We start from the raw sequence: 19682 nt of genomic DNA, 5'->3' as shown, positions 1-19682 counted from the left end.
CAAAAAAGAGTTGCTCTTTGATTAGGAGAGACAGCTCGAGTGTCTTTGGAACAAAAAAGCAGGAGAAATGTCGTATGACAAAATTTCCAGACATACATTTTGGCTAAAGACCAAAACGACCTATCCCCATGGAGAGAGACGAGAGGTTGTCACACTTCCTTTGACTACAGGAACGCCTTTCCTTACGACAAACGTATCCGAAATGATTTCTAGAGGAAACAAAATCTGAGCCAGAGTCGACCGAAGAAGAATCTTTCCTAGACTGGTAACGTCAGGTCCCTTGCCCGAATGTCATCAGAACAGACATGGTTGAACCACAGACTGATAGAAAATATAACCTACATTCCTGCAACAATAAGCTCTGCTGTTGGCTCACCAGAGAGAGAAACATCACCCAAGGAGAACCAGTAATCTTGCCATGGAAAGTTAGAAAAGAATTTTGGTAAGTTAGTCCAATTTAGCGCTGTCAAAGTGTCGGTACTGACGTCGAGATAGGCCCGCTGGAGGAGGAGGAGAAGGAGGAGGAGGTGCAATTAGTAAGATGTTTACAAGACTGTGTTATGATGAGCCAATCCGGGGAAAGATTATATAGCTATAACGTGAGAGACTGAAAAACAGATCTATAGTGTTGAGAGAGTGGTCGCTACGGTCTGAAATATGGGTCAGGTGGATGATATCTTACTCCTTATCGTTTGTTGAGGAAGGAAAACATGATTGCTTCAGCCCCACCACTGTCTTTGTGGTACGACTTTAATTATTCCTCTTTGTGGACATTGAAATCCTGTACGATGAGCTCGGCTTGAGGTTAAGGAGGATGTCCTAGCCACGTGGGAGGAATTTAGAGGGTTCAGGAATTTCATAAAGTGAACTCATTCTTTTCCTTCACACAGTCTCATCCTTCTCCCACTCTTCCCTACTCACACGCCGTCTTCTCTCTCACACTCACCCTCTTCTGACACGCTTCCTTTACAATCCACTCAGATACACACATTCCATACATACACCCATATTCTATACACAGTCCTTGCACACACACACACACACACACACACACACACACACACACACAAGAAGGAAACTTGAAAAAGTTGTGCAAGTGTGGTGGAAGAAGGAAATAAACAGAAGGAGGGCATGGTAAATGTGGAATACATACAAAAATTTAAGAAGCTGTATGACTGTAGGAAAGGTTCGTGAATTAGGGCTCCACTAGTGTAAAACTCCCTCCGTGCACAGTAAAAATAAGTAATCATACACATGGCAGGAGGCAAACCAAAACTTTCCAATACATTCATCAGGAGCAAATTGTTCGTTAGAAAGCAAGTAATAAGGCTAAGGGAATCTGAAGGAATTGTACAGGATAATGTAAAGATATGTCAGGAACTGAACGATAAGTTCAAAAGTGTGTTCAGAGTGGAAGGGAGTATCACTCAAAACCAGTGAGAGGATAAGGAGATCATGGAGAGCAATGAAACATCTAGAAAAGACTTAACAGAATACCATAGAATCTTGACACATCCAAGCCTCATGGACCTGTTCAAATATCTCCATAATTTTACAGAAGAAAGTGCAGATACACCGACCAAACCACTCGAAATGATGTCGCTGGATATAGACATATAGAGTGTCGAGGGTTTGGAAAAAGGCGAATGTCATACCTATATCAAAAAATGAGACTGGGAGGATGCGCTGAACTATACAGATCGGTTTCCCTGGGGAGTGTAGTCCTACAAAAAAGATAATCAGGAAGCAAATGCATGACCTCCTGTAAAAGAGAGACTACATAACGGACAGACGGCAAGATTCCAGGGAAAGAAAATCATGCATAAGAAACCTCATAGATTCATAAGAGAAAGTGAACTCCGTTTAACACAGAGGAGAAGGTTGGGCGGACTGCCTTCACCTGGAATGCCAGAAAGCACCTCAGTCTTTTCCACAGCAGACGATGGTGAAGGAGTCGAATCCTAAGGCATGAATAAGGAGGAGACAACTTCGATGGTCTTATCGGAGAGAATCAAAAGAACGCTTGTCCTGGGAACGTTCTCAAATCACTCTGGATACTGGTATGTGACTATTGCTATCCACGATCAATAACAGTGACTTCCTGGAAGGATTAAACTTTTACTCGAACATGTTTGCTGTTCATGCCAAAGTCATGGATTGAATTAACCATCAAGAGGACCTAGACAAGCTTCCAAGTGAGTGCGATACATGGTTGATGATATTCAACCCATGTACATCGAGTATGGTGAGAAAAGACTTCAATATGATTATTATCTAGCAGGAAAATATGCTACAGGAATCTGTCTGTGAGAAAGACTTAGGAACAGACATCGTTTCTTACCTGTGGCCAGAGTCCCACTTTAGGAGATCACCATACATCATAATAGCATTTAGTTATATAGATCAAGAGATACTTACCAAACTGTTACATCCTCTATTAGTCCAAGACCAGAAAATGCTTTTAATGTTTCGTTACCGCCTTTAAATAAGCACAAAAGACAACTAGATTGTAGAGAAGGGCAACAAAAAATGTGCTAGATCTAAGAGAAGTGAAGTAAAGGGAAAGGTCAGAGTCCTTCAATTTGCCTTGGAGGAGAAAAGAATGAGAGGTGACCTAGCAGCAATAACTTAAACCAGTCTGATGAAGTCAACAGTGAACATTTCTTCGAAGGATGCAACGACAGAGCAACCAGAAGACTAAACATTAAACCAAGCAAGAGACTTTCTAACAACGATGAAAAAAAGATCTTTTATAGTATGATATTGGTGGATGAGTAGAATATACGGAGGGATGAAACTGTGAATGCGGAAAGCATAGAGAGGTTTAAAAACTTGTAGCAGAGAAGCTCAAGGGATGGGTCCCTATAAGTGGAAAACTACCTCCTTTATTGCACACACACACACACACACACACACACACACACACACACACACACACACACACACACACCTTCCTTCAAGTGACACGCACACATTCCTCCCTGCTCAAAACAGCTGACCTCAACAGCTGTGCCCTCGTCTCGTGTCATGCTACACGTTCAAAACCAACGGACAAGTCTAAGGGCCTGATACACACATTTTGGAGAGTAAAAGAAAGAAAGTGGGAATAAATACTAGAAAAAGTCTACACCCAAGACCAGCAGAACACGACACAGTACGATGCCCAGGGAGAGGCCGGTAATGGACGATGTTCTCCCCACCTAAAAACGGTACTGAAGCAGCCCCACCACCAAGGCTGCTGGTGCTGCACTTGTCCACGTCTCCTCCTGACACGACGAGACTCATCGTCTGACCACGTCTCTGTCATGACAACCGTCCTAGACCTCTTCCAAGTACGTATTCACGAGGGAAATGGGGGTTAGTCATCGCACTCAAATGGCTGAGTACTTTCAGGCATTCAGTTGTGCGAATGGGATTCAGTCATCGTACACTGAGGTTTATGGGATTCAGTCATCGTACATGGGGGTTTACGTCGTCTTACTTAAGTCGTACAAAAGGCGCCGATTCGTCGTACTAAAGAGGTTAAGTAAAGCGCTCTAAGAATCAAGTTACTGTACTCAAAGTTCTAAGTCATGGCACTCATGGCACTGACAGGCTAAGCCTATATAGGCTTAGCTGACAGGGTTATGTTACCGTCCTGACAGGGTGAAGTTATAGTACTGACGAGGTTGTCACACTAAAGGGGTTAAGTTATCGTACCGAAGGGGTTAAGTTATCGTAATGAAGAGGTTAACGTAACGTACTGAATGGATTAATCTATCGTACTGATGGGGTTAAGGTACCGAAGGGGTTAAGTAATGAAGGAGTTGAGGTAACGTACTGAAGGGGTTATCTTTCAGAAGGGGTAAAGGTAACGTACTGAAGGGGTTAAGTTAATGTACCGGAGGGGTTAAATTAACGTACTGAAGAAGTTAAGTTAACGTACAGAAAAGGTCAAGTTAAAGTATTGAAGGGGTTAACGTACAGAAAAGGTCAAGTTAACATACTGAAGGGGTTAAGTTAACGTACCGGAAGGGTTAAGTTATCGTACTGAAGGGGCTAAGTTAAAGTATTGAAGGGATTAAGTAATCGTACTGAAGGGGTTTAGTTATCGTACTGAAGGGGTTGAGTTAACGTACTGAAGGGATTAGGTTAACGTACTGAAGGGGTTAAATTAACGGACCGAAGGGGCTGTTAACGTACCGAAAGGATTAAGTTATCGTACTGAAGGGGTTAAGTTAACGTACCGAAGGGGCTAAGTTAACGTACCGAAGGAGTTATGTTAACGTCCTGAAGGTGTTTAGTTATCGTATTAAAGGGTTGAAATACTGAAGGGGTTAACGTAACGAAGGGGTTAAGTTGACGTACTGAAGGGATTAAGTCATCGTACTGAAGGGGTTAAGTTAACGTGCTGAAGGGGCTAAGTTAACGTACTGAAGAGGTTAAGTTTCCGTGTTGAAGGGCTAAGTTAACATAAGGAAGGGGTTAGGTTAACGTACTTAGGGGGTTAAGTAAACATACTTAAGTGATTAAGTTAATGTACCGAGGGGGTTAAGTTAACGCACTGAAGGGACTCAGTCATTGTACCGAAGGGGTTAAGTTAACGTATCGAAGGGGTTAAGTTAATGTACCGATGGGGTTAAGTTAGCGTGCTGAAGGGGCTAGGTTCAAGTGCTGAAGGCGTTATGCTAACATATTGAAGGGGGTAAGTTAACATACTGAAGGGGTTATCTCACTAAAGGGGCTGAGTTAGCGTACTGAAGGGGTAGAGTTAACGTACTGAAGGAAAAGGTTAACCCACTGAAGAGGTTAAGTTAACGTATTGAAGGGGGTAAGTTAATGTATTGAAGGAGGTAAGTTAATGTACTGAAGGGGTTAAGAAAGGGTTGAGTTAACGTACTGAAGGGGTAGAAATAACGTACCGAAGGGATTAAGTTAACGTAATGAAGGCGTTTATTTATCGTACTGAAGGGAATGAGTTAACGTAATGGAGGGGTTAAGTTAACGTACCGATGGGGTTAACTTAATGTACCAAAGGGGTTAAGTTAACGTACTGAAGGGGTTAAGTTACTGTCCCGAAGGGGTTAAGTTAATGTTCTGAAGGGGTTAAGTTAACGTACTGAAGGGGTTAAGTTATTGTACCGAAGGAGTTGAGTTAATGTATCGAATAGGTTAAGTTAACGTACTGAAGAGGTTAGGTTAACGTACGGAAGGGGTTAAGTTAACGTATTGAAAGGATTAAGTTATTTTACATCAGGGGTTAAGTTAGCGCATCGAAGAGGTTAAGTTACCGCATTGAAGGGGTTTGGTTAACGTACTGAAGGGGTTAGGTTAACATACTGAAGAGGTTAAGTTAACGTACTCAAAGGGTTAAGTTAACGTTCTGAAGTGTTTAAGTTAACGTACAGAAGGGGTTATGTTAACGTGCCGAAGAGGTTAAGTTAACTTACGGAAGGGATCAAGTTATTGTACCGAAAGGGTTAAGTTAACGTATCGAAGAGGTTAAATTAACGTACTGAAGAGGCTAGGTTAACGGGTTAACGTACTGAGGGAGTTAACAGAGGGAGTTAAGTTAAAGTATTGAAGGGGTTAAGTTAACGCACTGAAGGAGTTGATTTATCGTGTTGAAGGGTTAAGTTAACGTACTGAAGGGCTTAGAATTAACATACTGAAGGATGAAGTTAACCTACTGAAGAGGTTAAGTTAACGTACTGAAGAGGTTAAGTTAACGTATTGATGGGTTAAGTTCACGTAATGAAGTGGTTAAGTTTACGTACTGAAGGGGTTATCAAACCGAAGCGGTTACGTTGTCTTACTGAAGGAGTTACGTTAACATACTAAAGGGGTTGAGTTATCGTTTTGAAGGGGTTAACTTAACGCACTGAAGCTGTTAATCTGAGTTCTGCAGGTGAGAAAATGGTCCAGTCTGACGTCATACACACTAGTCACCAACTATGACGTCGTGCACACCATTTACCCATCTCTGACGTCACTGAATCCAGTCACCTACTCTGACGTCATTGTAACCAGTCAGCACCTGCGACGTCACTGCCCACCAGTCACCTTCTCAGACGTAATCTTACGACTCAACAACGTTATGTCATTCTTCTTCATGAATAACAGTCGGCAAAATAACTTTTCACCATCTTTATCATACCTTACGACAATATAAATCCAGTCGTTATAAAGGCCGATCAACGCAGAATTAACCTGGCCATCATCTGGCTGGGGGTAAAGTTTCTCGCGGTCGGGGCACAACACAGGCGAGGGTCGCTGAGCTCACGATATAGCAGGCTTCTCCACTCTCGTAACTTCATTACAAAAACAGCAAAAATCTACTGTGTGGCAGATCTATTCAGACTAGCGAGGAGGCTCGGTGCATCACTGTGTCCCAGGCTGCTACGCTGGAGGGACATCCTATGTTCTAACCTCAACACTGGAGGGGCTTGTTGTGTCCTAACCTCAACACTGGAGGAACATGCTATGTCCTAACCTCAACACTGGAGGGGCTTGTTGTGTCCTAACCTCAACACTGGAGGAACATGCTATGTCCTAACCTCAACACTGGAGGGGCTTGCTGTGTCCTAACCTCAACACTGGAGGGGCCTGTTATGTCCTAACCTCAACACTGGAGGGGCTTGTTGTGTCCTAACCTCAACACTGGAGGAACATGCTATGTCCTAACCTCAACACTGGAGGGGCTTGTTGTGTCCTAACCTCAACACTGGAGGAACATGCTATGTCCTAACCTCAACACTGGAGGGGCCTGTTATGTCCTAACCTCAACACTGGAGGGGCCTGTTATGTCCTAACCTCAACACTGGAGGGGCTTGCTGTGTCCTAACCTCAACACTGGAGGAACATGCTATGTTCTAACCTCAACACTGGAGGAACATGCTATGTTCTAACCTCAACACTGGAGGGGCCTGTTATGTTCTAACCTCAACACTGGAGGGGCTTGCTGTGTCCTAACCTCAACACTGGAGGAACATGCTATGTTCTAACCTCAACACTGGAGGAACATGCTATGTTCTAACCTCAACACTGGAGGGGCTTGTTGTGTCCTAACCTCAACACTGGAGGGGCCTGTTATGTCCTAACCTCAACACTGGAGGGGCCTGTTATGTCCTAACCTCAACACTGGAGGGGCCTGTTGTGTCCTAACCTCAACACTAGAGGGGCCTGTTATGTCCTAACCTCAACACTGGAGGGGCTTGTTGTGTCCTAACCTCAACGCTGGAGGGGCCTGTTATGTCCTAACCTCAACACTGGAGGGGCCTGTTGTGTCCTAACCTCAACAATGGAGGGACTTGTTGTGTCCTAACCTCAACACTGGAGGGACTTGTTGTGTCCTAACCTCAACACTGGAGGGACTTGTTGTGTCCTAACCCCAACACTGGAGGAACATGCTATGTCCTAACCCCAACACTGGAGGAATATGCTATGTTCTAACCTCAACACTGGAGGGGCTTGTTGTGTCCTAACCTCAACACTGGAGGAACATGCTATGTCCTAACCTCAACACTGGAGGAACATGCTATGTTCTAACCTCAACACTGGAGGGGCTTGTTGTGTCCTAACCCCAACACTGGAGGAACATGCTATGTTCTAACCTCAACACTGGAGGAACATGCTATGTTCTAACCTCAACACTGGAGGGGCTTGTTGTGTCCTAACCTCAACACTGGAGGGGCCTGTTGTGTCCTAACCTCAACACTGGAGAGGTGGGAAATGCTATGTCCTAACCTCAACGCTGGAGGAACATGCTATGTCCTAACCTCAACACTGGAGAGGTGGGACATGCTATCTGCTAACCCCAACGCTGGAGGAACATGCTATGTCCTAACCTCAACACTGGAGAGGTGGGACATGCTATCTGCTAACCCCAACGCTGGAGGAACATGCTATATCCTAACCTCAACACAAGAGGGGTTTCCTAATTCTTAACTTCAACAGATTTGCAATGTCCTAACAGGTGTTTCTTGAGTCTTGATCTCAACACAGGTGTTCCTCGTGTCTTAACCTTAACAAAGGAGTAGTTAATATTTATTAATTGCAACACAGGTGTCTGCTATGTCCTATACTTAACAAAGGAGGAGTTGTGTTCTATCCTCAACACAGGAGGTATCTGTTGTGTCCTAACCTCGACACAGATTGTGTTTGCTGTGTTCTAACTTTAACACTAAGGATGTCTTCTGTGTACTAATCTCAACACAGGTGTTTGTTGTGTCCTAACCTGAACATGGGTGGTGTTTGCTGTGTCGTAACCTTAACACAGAAGGTGTTTGCTGTGTCGTAACCTTAACAAGGGTGGTGTTTGTTGTGTCCTGACCTTAACAAAGGTGTAGTTTGCTGGGTCCAAACGTTAACACCGGGTGGATTCTGCTGTGTTCTAACCTTACCCCAGAAGATTTCTTTCTTGCACCCAGCCTGCAACATGATCTCAAACGTCTACAGCTTAATCATATCTGTCGAAGGGTGAGCTTCGGTAAACTCTTCCAAGACTCTACTGGGAAGAGAAAAGGAGTGGTAATGTTAGAACTTTGAGGCAAATATTCTACAGCACAACTAACACTCAGCAATCAGCAAGATACCGAACCAGGACACGTCCAGAGACGTGGGTGATACCCAGACGACGAGACCCTCCTATTTACTGGCGAGGTATGTGGTGGATCCCACAATAATACCGGCCATGTTGAGCGCCGCAGGGAAGGGTCACATCTAAGAGGCAGCCGCCGTGTGTATAAAGACGACCTCTGCTCCAAGGGAGGCATGACCCACACACGCTAAGAACAATGATAAAGACAACGGTTCAGTGTGCACTCCTGAAGCACCAGGACGGTACGACCATCGAGCACCAGGACGGTACGACCCATGAGCACGACGGCACACTCACTATAGCACCAGGACGGTACGACCCATGAGCACGACGGCACACTCACTATAGCACCAGGACGGTACGACCCGTGAGCAAGACGGTACTACGCATAGGTCCAGTCTAAATCTCTTTAAAGGCCTTGCTATTTCATACCTAGGTTTCGTACCATCGTCCTAAAGGACTGTACCGGCGTAGTGATGTGCAGTACCGCAAGCGCCGTGCTCGGCACGTTACAGTCGCCAAACAAACACGTCCAGGAGTCGGTTCCTGAAGAAGTAAGTACAGTATGGGCCAAGACCACCACGTCAGGATCGGTCTGACTAGACAGGTCATGTCACCATAAAAAAAATATTAAGATTTTCTTCCTCTCTCAAATTCCTGCTGTTGACACAAGCTTATATTCTCTTGCAAAACTGAACTTCAAACAGTTACGGATTTCAATTAAATACACGTTATCCTGCTTGTACACTGCTCATAAAAAATGGCCTGACCTTTACGAAATACGAACAGACAAAATGCCCTGCAAAGGATCTAAATTTCATTCTTGATTCATCAAAGAGAAAGCTGAACAAACACAACGAGATATGAATTAATATCAAACGTGCAGGATCCGAACATGATAACATCCGTTTTGTCAACTTTCTCACGTCTGATTCAAAATTCCTTGACGAGACAGAACACAATTGTGTACACCAGCTGCTCACGAGTCCCAGCCTGTCTGTCTATGGCACCTTTCTATCTCTGTCTCTCTAACCATAAACTTGAACGCGCTATTTCTGGAATATTAATCTCCATCTATGACCAAATATTTCACAAATGATTCCTTTCATCTACATCAGTTCTATGACAAAGAGTTGTAATACACTACCCGTGTGTTCTATATATATATATATATATATATATATATATATATATAGAACACATACGACACTCTCCCTAACTGTCCACAATAAAAAAAATATTTATAGCGAGTCGCATGACCATTTATCACATAACTGTGTCCGGATGGTTGAAGAGAAGTCTAAATAAGCAGGAAGTAATCTAAATACAATCTAGTCAAACGAACTTCCAAATCATGACCTAAGTGGCAGCAGTAGCGTCAGTAAGATACAAATGATGAAATAATTTTGTTAAATGTACTTAAAGGTAAGTTTAGTACCATAGATAAACAATGGCCTCCACCTAACGTTGCTATTATTCAAAGATTCGCCAGCTTCAAGCCAGGCGTGGGACCTACGTCGAGCGACTGTCCCGTTCTCTGTGCGTATGAGTCTTAGCTTAAGCCCTGCTTGACCATAAGAACTTGCCAAACTTACCATGAGAACACAATGCCCGAACTTTTAGCACGGTTTACCAACAGCTGTAGTTTCTACAGTCACTCCATCCACCTCGCGCACACAAGTTATGAGACACAACACCCAGGAGACACACAAACACAGGAGCAACAGCGACAGGACGGACGGAGGCCATGTGGTACTCACCTTCCTCGATGGGCGGCCGAGGCTCGTAAGGTGCATCTGCAAAGAACCAAAATGATGGGGTTAGACGCACGTCTTGATCTCTGTTTCTCTGACTACGGAACATAAGACTACCCTTTGACCCTGCATAAGGTAGAATCATGCATGCCCACTACTTTCTAAGATGATGCAGTTACATACCTTTCTACATGTATTTTATTCTTTCATATGGTAAAAGAGAAAGTCTGCCATATATTACCCTTTCTTTCTCCTCTCTATCATTAGTCATTGAGGTAATATTTCTTTATCTTAAACTCAAACAGGTTTTCAGCTCCCCACAGGGAGACGCCGGGAAGACCTGACCTGCTACAGCATATAAGGTTCGTATCCTGTAACTGGCGGGGAGCACAGCCAGCCTGGGACATGATCCTCTCTCGGTTACTCCCAGTGTATCATCATAATAAGCTTGACGAGTTCAACAGGACACGTGAGCCATTCATGTGTTATGAGATGTGAGTAACAATAAAACAATTCTCAACAGATAACTCTTCTTTTTAATGTTAGAGGTTGCAGTCACAGACAAAAGTCCATACCAAGGCCGGGCCTTAACCGAGATATATACAGGTGACTGAAAGGGAAAAAGAAGACATGGAATTGTATTAACGAAATCTGGGGGTAGCGAAAAACCTGCCTTTTCAAAAATACTGGGTCATAGTTACTGAGAAACAAATGAGAGAGTTAAGTTTTCCAAAACATCGAGGTATAGGGGACGAAATAGTTATCAAAACAGCCCACCCGTGACGTGTCAACGGCCACACAGTAATCACGGACGCAAAAGCTTGCTCCTCAACTTTTACATCACGCAACTACCTCGTGCCACACTGATTCTCAGAGAGATGTGATGACTCCTTTGCGGACGCATTTCATAAGTCTTACATGCACAGCATTAATAGATCTTACATACTCATGATGCTCTCTAACTCCTCTGTTCTATATTCACGAGCGGTTGCAACGCGTCCGTCGAGCAAGCCGTGACTGGGAGGTTCCCACGACGTTGCTCATCTATAAACAATGAGGCAGGTTGGAAGCCTTGGTCTCAACATTAGGCTACCACGCGTTCCCACGTATACACCAACCAAAACCAAACCTTAACCCAGGTTAAGCGTGGATATTACATTAGTTCATTTACCACACGTTTTCCTACATGATCGTGGCCCCTCCCTTCTTTGTTGCATTAACAACATTTTGAGGATAGCTAAATAAAACGCCCAGCAGCTGAGCAAAAACAATCCTATAGATAACAATCACATTCAGGAAAAACAAAAAATCCCGATAATAATCCAGTTGTCTTACATTTCGACCATTGTTCAAACGATTGCCGAGCTGGTGGGTTTAACTGCAAGCGAACAGGTCATTGCGCCAAGCACCTGTTACGCTGTCTACTTTGTTTAATCACATGGCAACAATCTCAACAAATCACGGCCGATATATCTAGCACGATACCGACGGCAGCCAGACATAGTCAGGCTCACGGGCACTGTCTCTACAGCCACCTGGTGGCCATTCCCTTTAACAATCAATTACTATGGAAATAAACAAGATGTTGTCTCCCCGCATAACAGAAAACGAAGGGATTTAATACAAACTCCTGACTTTTTTTCGGTTAAACCGACAGCCATCTTCGATTTTCCTTGCATGCAATATGAAGGCTCTACAAGACTCTAATAATCGTAGGGAGGCGTACTATCGTTACCATGTGACTGATTGTTCCTGTAATTATTCTACCTATTCATTACCACCACAGGAGCAATTTCTGAGAAACAGTCGTGGTGTTTTCTAGAACCTCTTCCTGAGGGACCCTGAAGCCCGGGACCCTGAAACCCAAGGCTGCGCCACTTCCAGTAGCAGGGAAATGTGGACTCCTTTGGAGTGAGAAATTCTTTGAAGAGACTATTGCCAATGATACAAGCCTGGCTATGGGCGACTTTTCACTCGCGGTGTAACCTCGAAGAGGCAGAGTCCGGTAACACCATAGTTCCGTTAACAGTATGTTAAACAATCCTTATGAACCAAGCCTCTAAGGTAAAGTTTAAATAAAGGAAGTGGTGCAACTGTCTTGTTCGAAATACATTTTTCCAGTGAGTGTATTTTGCTGCAGCTACTGCTGGCCTTAATACAACATTGGAGGATGAAAATATATACATCAAACTTTGATTACAGCATTCTAGCGACGAACTATGTTCACGTCTTCAGGTTTAACCTACCTTGTACAATGTTAATATTAACACGAGCCTTGAAACACGTCCTGGGTCTTGGATTAACACACTCAGCGAAGGCACAACAGTACACTAACACTCCGGCACTACACATCTCTGGTTCACTATCCACCGGTTGATGATTAACATTCCACGAACTAACTATTCTCGTAACCATCCCCTCATCAGATCTTCGTGAACAGTGACCGAGTCTCGCACACTACGACACCCAGGAGATGATACTCCACCAACATTATACGTGTTACACCGCGCAAACTGGAGTCTCGGTTGGAGTGGCCGCTACTCAACAGATGGCGTTAGGAGCAAAGACGGACGTCCACTTTCTGTCGTTTGCAGACGGCACGGCCAGCGACCGCTCGGATATGTTTTCTTTATAGAAGTGAAGTCATATACGGTCACTTTACACCCATTAAGTAGAAAATTGATTTTCAAATTGTACCATACGTTAGGAACATTATACTTACATATATACGATTAGATGTGACAGCGTTTTATGTCTTGCTTTTTCATTTCCAAATTCTATTTGAGAGTGTTCTTGGTCATCTCTGGGATTAAAAGGCTGTCGGACGTCGAGAGGGGATTATTCTTTTTTTCCCTCTATTAAAGAAGATATGTACGAGGTCGAGTGAAGGATCCGCGGACACTGGAACTAGGAATCACAGGCACTACAGTGTATCTTTCCTCTCCTACACTGGGGAATTATGAAGATAAGAACTGAGCACGCGTCTCTCACTTGATACCATTTCAGTTTTCCTTCAAGATTTGCAGTCTTCTCTCCTTTCTCTCTCTCTCTCTCTCTCTCTCTCTCTCTCTCTCTCTCTCGTGGAGGATATCTACCGTCTTAGGACGAGAAAGTACGTAGCTCAAATATAACGATTATCGTCCAAACTACGTGGAGTAAAACTGGAGGAACTGAATACAAGGCAGTACTTGAGCCATGGCCAACAAAGACACTTCACTTCCAGTGAGAAGCGGACTCATGGTAGAATGTGTCAGTCGACTGGTTGCACCCCAGCAACTCCCACTGCAACTCCTTCATTAACATCATATCAACAATTTTCGAACAATGCAATTACTTATATCACTTCCCAGAGACTTGAGAAATATCATTATGAGTATTCTATATGAATTTCCAAGCTTTGATTTCGGCATAAGAAAGCCAACTGGAGGCATATATTCGCACTCATTTTGATATCTTCGAGCTTAAATTGTTAGTTATATCTAGGAGATATCTTCAACCATTATTACTTACTTTTATATGCCTTAAACAATTCATTAGTTACTTTTTTGATTAAGTCTTCATCACAGTTGGGATACATCAACTCGTTTCTTATCGCAAAATCGTGAACCATACATAACTCCCTCGCGTGGAAGCAATTTCATTTGATCAACTCAAGAACAGTTCTAATCATCATTCTCTTAATGAGTTTATTAGCTGTGATATGAGCTCGTGAACTGGTACAAAACATTAACTAATGAACTTCATCGAACCCTGTTCCTTTTTTGTACAATGAGACAAGCATTATCCCAAAGTAAATCGCGTCCCTATATACTTATAGGAAGTCAGAGGTATCCCATTTCTGACAAGGATCAGTGTTTACCATGGTATAAAACTTCCCAGGTCCCTTACAGGTATTGGATAACAGGGTCTGATTTTGATGTAACAACTTAGCAAAGCCATTTGGTAAACATGCGATTGTCCAAGACAGACAACGAGCGTCCATAAACTTATCATTTTACAAATTTTATCAACAATAAAGTTATCTAATTTGTATAGACCATCACTAATATTAAGATTATAATTCTTTGTGTATTCAGTAATAGAAGATTCAATTATATTTCTCGTGGTAACAGAGTTAGGGTTAATAACTCTATTACCACGAGAAATATCACCGAATCTTCTATTATTAAATACACAAAGAATTATAATCTTAATATTAGTGATGGTCTATACAAATCAGATAACTTTACTGTTGATAGAATTTGTAAAATGATAAGTTTATGAACGCTCGTTGTCTGTTTTGGACAATCGCATGTTTACCAAATGGTGTCCTAGCTTCGTCTCTTCGATGTATATCAACTGACTGTTATATTTCTCTCTTGTGTCTCCCCTGATGATGTGATTATTACACGAAAGTGCACTTGGGAAATTATCGTGTTTCGATTTCCCCGTGGACTCATAGGAATATATATATATATATATATATATATATATATATATATATATATATATATATATATATATATATATATATATACATATAAACCAAGAAATAAAGTTATACAAGGCAGATACTCATGAAAATTCAGGCCACTAACTTAGAATAATATTATTCCATTAACTTATCACTGTTACGACCACTGAAACAAGAAACAAGTCAACACTACACTAACACTGCGGAAAACAGAGCATAAAAGTTATGCTTACCAGAATATTGCATTTCCAAAACCGTAATAAAAATACGCACAACACTAAATTTCATGCAAATCTAAGTGGCGAATGTAAACAAAGCAAATAAAAGTCTGGCAATGCATAACAGTAAAATTAGACCAACAGAAACACGAGACAATAAAGAAGGTACAAAAGTGTGCAGAGGTCACAACAACAACAACAACAACAACAATAGATACAACCCCCGTACCCAACAACACCAGTAACTCTTACCATGTGGCACTGGTGGGTGCTGCAAGGGTGTGGTGTGTGTGTGTGTGTGTGTAGGGAGAGGAGGGAGGCGGCACTCTGCCAGCCAGGGTGCAGCTCGGGGCGACTAAGGGTACAGGAGAGGAAGGAAGGAAGGAAGGGTGGACAATGTACAATGAGTAGGGAACCCTGTTTCAGGGAAGCTAGGACTGGTATAATAACAGGAAGCAAAAACAAGCTGCTGGAACAAGGATTGATGTACAGAGCAAAGATTGTGCGGGGGAGTGGCAACGTGGGGTGTACGTATGGTGATGAAGTGTGGTGGAAACGTGGTAGTGACACGTACAGGATGCATGTTCTGCGGTGCAAGATATTGGTGGTAATTAAGCTAACATGGTGTTGTGCAACATGGTGGTGGATCATAAGGAATGGACACTGCTTGGTGCAATGTGGTGCCAAGGCATGAGTGGGGTGAACAATGTAGCGACGATATGGTGCTGGGTCATGACGGGTGCAGACACATTGTGGTATAACGTGGTGCATACAGTGGTGCAGCATGGTTGTGGTACATAAGGGGTATAACATAGTGCTGATATACAAGGGTACAACACTGGTGCTAGTACATAAGGGCTTATATATGGTGCTGGTATATTTGGGGTAGAACATGGTGCTGGTACAGAAGGAGTACAACATAGTGCTAGTATATGAAGGGTAAGACATGGTGCTGGTACGTAAGGCGTGCAACATAATGCTGGTACGTAATGGTTCAACATGTTGCAGTTACGTAATAGTACAACATAGTGCAGGTACGTAATGGTACAACATGGTGTAGATACGTAACGGTACAACATGGTGTAGGTGCGTAATGGTAAAACATGGTGTAGGTACGTAATGGTACAATATGGTGCAGGTACGTAAAGGTACAACATGGTGCAGGTACGTAATGGTACAACATGGTGCTGGAACGGAAGGTTACAACATGGTGCAGGTACGTAATGGTACAACATGGTGCTGGAACGGGAGGGTGCAACATAATGCTGGTTCGGAAGGGTACAACATGGTGCAGGTACGTAATGGTACAACATGGTGCAGGTACGTAATGGTACAACATGGTGAAGGTACGAAATGGTACAACATGGTGCAGGTACGAAAGGGGTGCAGCAGACACTGTGTGGTGGGATTGCACACATGGGGTGGAGAAGGGTGCGGGTATGACGTACTCTTGATGAAGAAGTAGAGGGCAACGATGACGCCGCTGAGGATGAGGAGTGAGGCGAGGAGGGAGAGCGTGAGTGTGCAGCAGCTCCTGCGGCAGCACCCGCCCCGCCGCTCCTCCGCCAGTTGGTAGCGTGACCCACGGCGGCTCCCGGCGCGGCTCAGCGTGCCGCCGCCGCCGTGCACGCTGCACCCGGTTACCACGCCGCCGTTACGCCGCCGCTCGAGCGTGGAGGTGGGCAGCGTCGGGAAGCCCTCCAGCGACCCGCTGAGGAAACTCCCTCCCACGCTCAGGGTGTCCAAGGGCTGCAGGGGCTCCATCGGGCCATGTTTTATCTCCAGGCATTCCCTGGACCGCCGGAGGTCCTGGTAGGAGCAGCCCAACCCCGGCGGAGGGTAGCGACCCATGTGCCCGGTAGTGGCGCGGCCCAGGGTGGCCGACCGGCCCAGAATGGCCCTCCTGTCCAGGGAGCCATTAAGTCTAGGCGTGGCGGTGACGCCGACGCTTGTGGGCACGGGCCCGTACGCGGCGTACACATTACTCATTACGTCCTGCCTTGTCTGGCGGCGCTCCTGCTAGAGGTGCTGCTGCTGCGGATGCTGCTGCTGCTGCTGCTGCTGCGGCTGCCACCGCTGGTGCTGCTATCTCATGGTGCAGCAGACGGAGGGCGGCGGGCGGGCGTCTGGCGGGCTGGCTGGGCTTGAGCGGGGTGTCGGGGGCCGGGTCGCGTGGGGGGCACCCTGGGGCCGCCACCCTCATGCTGGGGCTGCCCCGCTACCCTGCCACGCCGCCCACACGCCCGCGCGCCCCAGTCATCCCCGCCACCCTGGCTAGCGCTCCCCAGCCACCGCTGCCCAGGGGAGGTGGTGGCCAGGCCCCAGGCGACGCTCTCACAGCTGGCCACGCACCCTCTGGGCTCCCCTGAACTCGTTATCTCACTGATCTCACAGGTGTAGTCTCACGGCAGCTGCAGCTTTTATCAAGGTCGCTGAAACTGTTACTTCACTTCCCCCGACACCCTCGCTAGAGTTCTCAAGATGCTGGTGGTAAGTGTAAATCTTATTTCTCCACACTGTTAAAGTAGCAAAGACTAGATTAGAAGAGATATTAAAGAAAACTTTAGAAAGTTTTATGTCAAAATTACTTTAACCGGATACGAGACGCAGAATTCTTATTTAATTTTTCCCCTCCCTAAGCCGTCAGACGCGCTCTAACACTTCCAAGACCCGACTGGCTGACCTGTGACGACCTGGCCACTCGATGTTCACTTCTGTCCTCCTCAGGTTGATGGTCCCCGACGTCGTCAAGGTGTACCTCCGGTCCCTCACGTCAACAACCACCACACGGTAGGGAAGCTACGTCTATACAGTTACCCACAGGTGGCAGTCCATGAGTGCCTGTATCGCTATCAATTGTTCTTAGGTGACCACTGTATATGGCTATGGATCTGTAGCTCTACCATATTTACTCAACGTATATCTTGTAATCAGCTTCTTAGTTTTGTTTCTTTTTTTTTTTTGTTCAGATTAGCACAATATAATCACTCGGTCTTATTTCACTATCTTACCTATTAACATTCACTAATGCTGTTTTTTTTCTATACCGTCCCAGTCATCTACTTGATCTTTTCCCTACCGTTCGAACCCAAGGTTCCAGATCTCTGATGAAACACCTCGAGAGTCTTGTGTGTTGTGACTCACAAACGCCTTGCGTCTTCAAGACACAGGGTTCCGTGACTTTTTTTTTATTCCCCCCGTCACGACTACTGCCTCCTGAGCTTGTCACATTGCCCCCGCAGCACACATGCTTCCCTCCCGACCAGCGCCGAGGGTCCAATTTTCAACATGGCATCGTTGCTGCGTCGATCACCAGCGGCGGCTGAGGGACCTGGAAGACAGACCCGACAGACAGTAGTACTTGTGGTGGTGGAAGGTTGCACCAGATGCTCGCGGCAGCAACTCTAAACTTTCCTCCTCACATGGCCGCCTCCTCACGCCAGAAATGTGAGGCGAGATCTCTCCAATCTTCATCAATCAAAACCCGCAGGGGAAATCAGACGGTGAGTTCTGTAATAACAGAATCTTGCGTTACACATTACTAATGCACACCCACACACATATACACACACACACACACACACACACTCTCTCCCTACTCCAGATGCACCCCGTTAAATGCTACCTCCAGACCCCATGTGAAGCTATTCATCTGAGCAATGAAGCTGAGGCTGAACTGAAGTTTTAGTTGTGTTAGTATGTCCCCTGATGTAGCAATGTACAGCACTCAGACGAATCTGAGGAAACCAGGTGAAGGCAGTGATGACTATTAGTGCAGACAGCAAGCAAGTTTTAGATTAATATGTACTTCATGACAACGTTAATATTTACTAGGGAAAAAAATATACGAGCAAGCTCTTCATACAAGAGGAGAATATTATTCAGCCACCTTAATTAAGAAACCCTGAAAATGAAGATGTAATTACCATATGAAAGAAGTTAATAAAGAATAATTACATACCTGACTACGATGGGACATACAGGACCACTCCACCTCACTCTGCAAACCTTCCCGAACATCATAATACATAATTACTATGTTTCCCTGACACACACACACACACACACACACACACACACACACACACACACACACACACACACTCACACACACACATACACACACACACACACACTCACACTCACACACTCACACTCACACACACACTCACATCCACACACAAACATACACACACACACAACACACACTCACACACATACACACACACACACTCACACTCACACACACACATCCACACACAAACATACACACACACACACACACACACACACACACACACATACACACATACACACAGTTACACAAACCTCAAGCATAAAGCACATTAAGGTTCAGAGTACGAGACGAGTGTGTGTACGTCAAGACATGTTTATTTCACTAAATGTTCATATGATAATAATCATTTACCTTCTTCCCCGGGAAAGTTAAAGTTCATAAGGTTAATGTGTTGTTACGTAATACTGATTTCCTTAAACTTGGCTCACAAGGATGTACTGAAGTTGGCATCATGTCCAGCCTGCCTTCGATTTTCCAGTTGATTATTATTATTATTATTATTATCATTATCATTATTATCATTATTATTATTATTATTATTATTATTATTATTATTATCATTATTATCATTATCATTATTACCATTTCTCCACCTCTTCTT

The 19682-nt window shown here is 44.4% G+C and overlaps 1 protein-coding gene across 1 annotated transcript in view; it reads right to left on the bottom strand.

Annotated features, from left to right (window-relative positions):
• LOC139766704 (agrin-like) overlaps positions 1-19682 on the bottom strand; it is an 889459-nt gene that overhangs the window by 443322 nt on the left and 426455 nt on the right. Inside the window, 2 exon segments of the mRNA XM_071695624.1 lie at positions 10339-10374; positions 16452-18513. Coding sequence (XP_071551725.1) covers positions 10339-10374; positions 16452-16992 — 577 coding nt within the window. The 5' untranslated portion in view covers positions 16993-18513.

This window comes from Panulirus ornatus, chromosome 58 (assembly GCF_036320965.1).
Source record: "Panulirus ornatus isolate Po-2019 chromosome 58, ASM3632096v1, whole genome shotgun sequence".
NCBI lineage: Eukaryota > Metazoa > Arthropoda > Malacostraca > Decapoda > Palinuridae > Panulirus > Panulirus ornatus.
The sequence above is the reverse complement of the archived record's forward strand: the minus strand, read 5'-3'. Positions and strand labels throughout refer to the sequence as shown.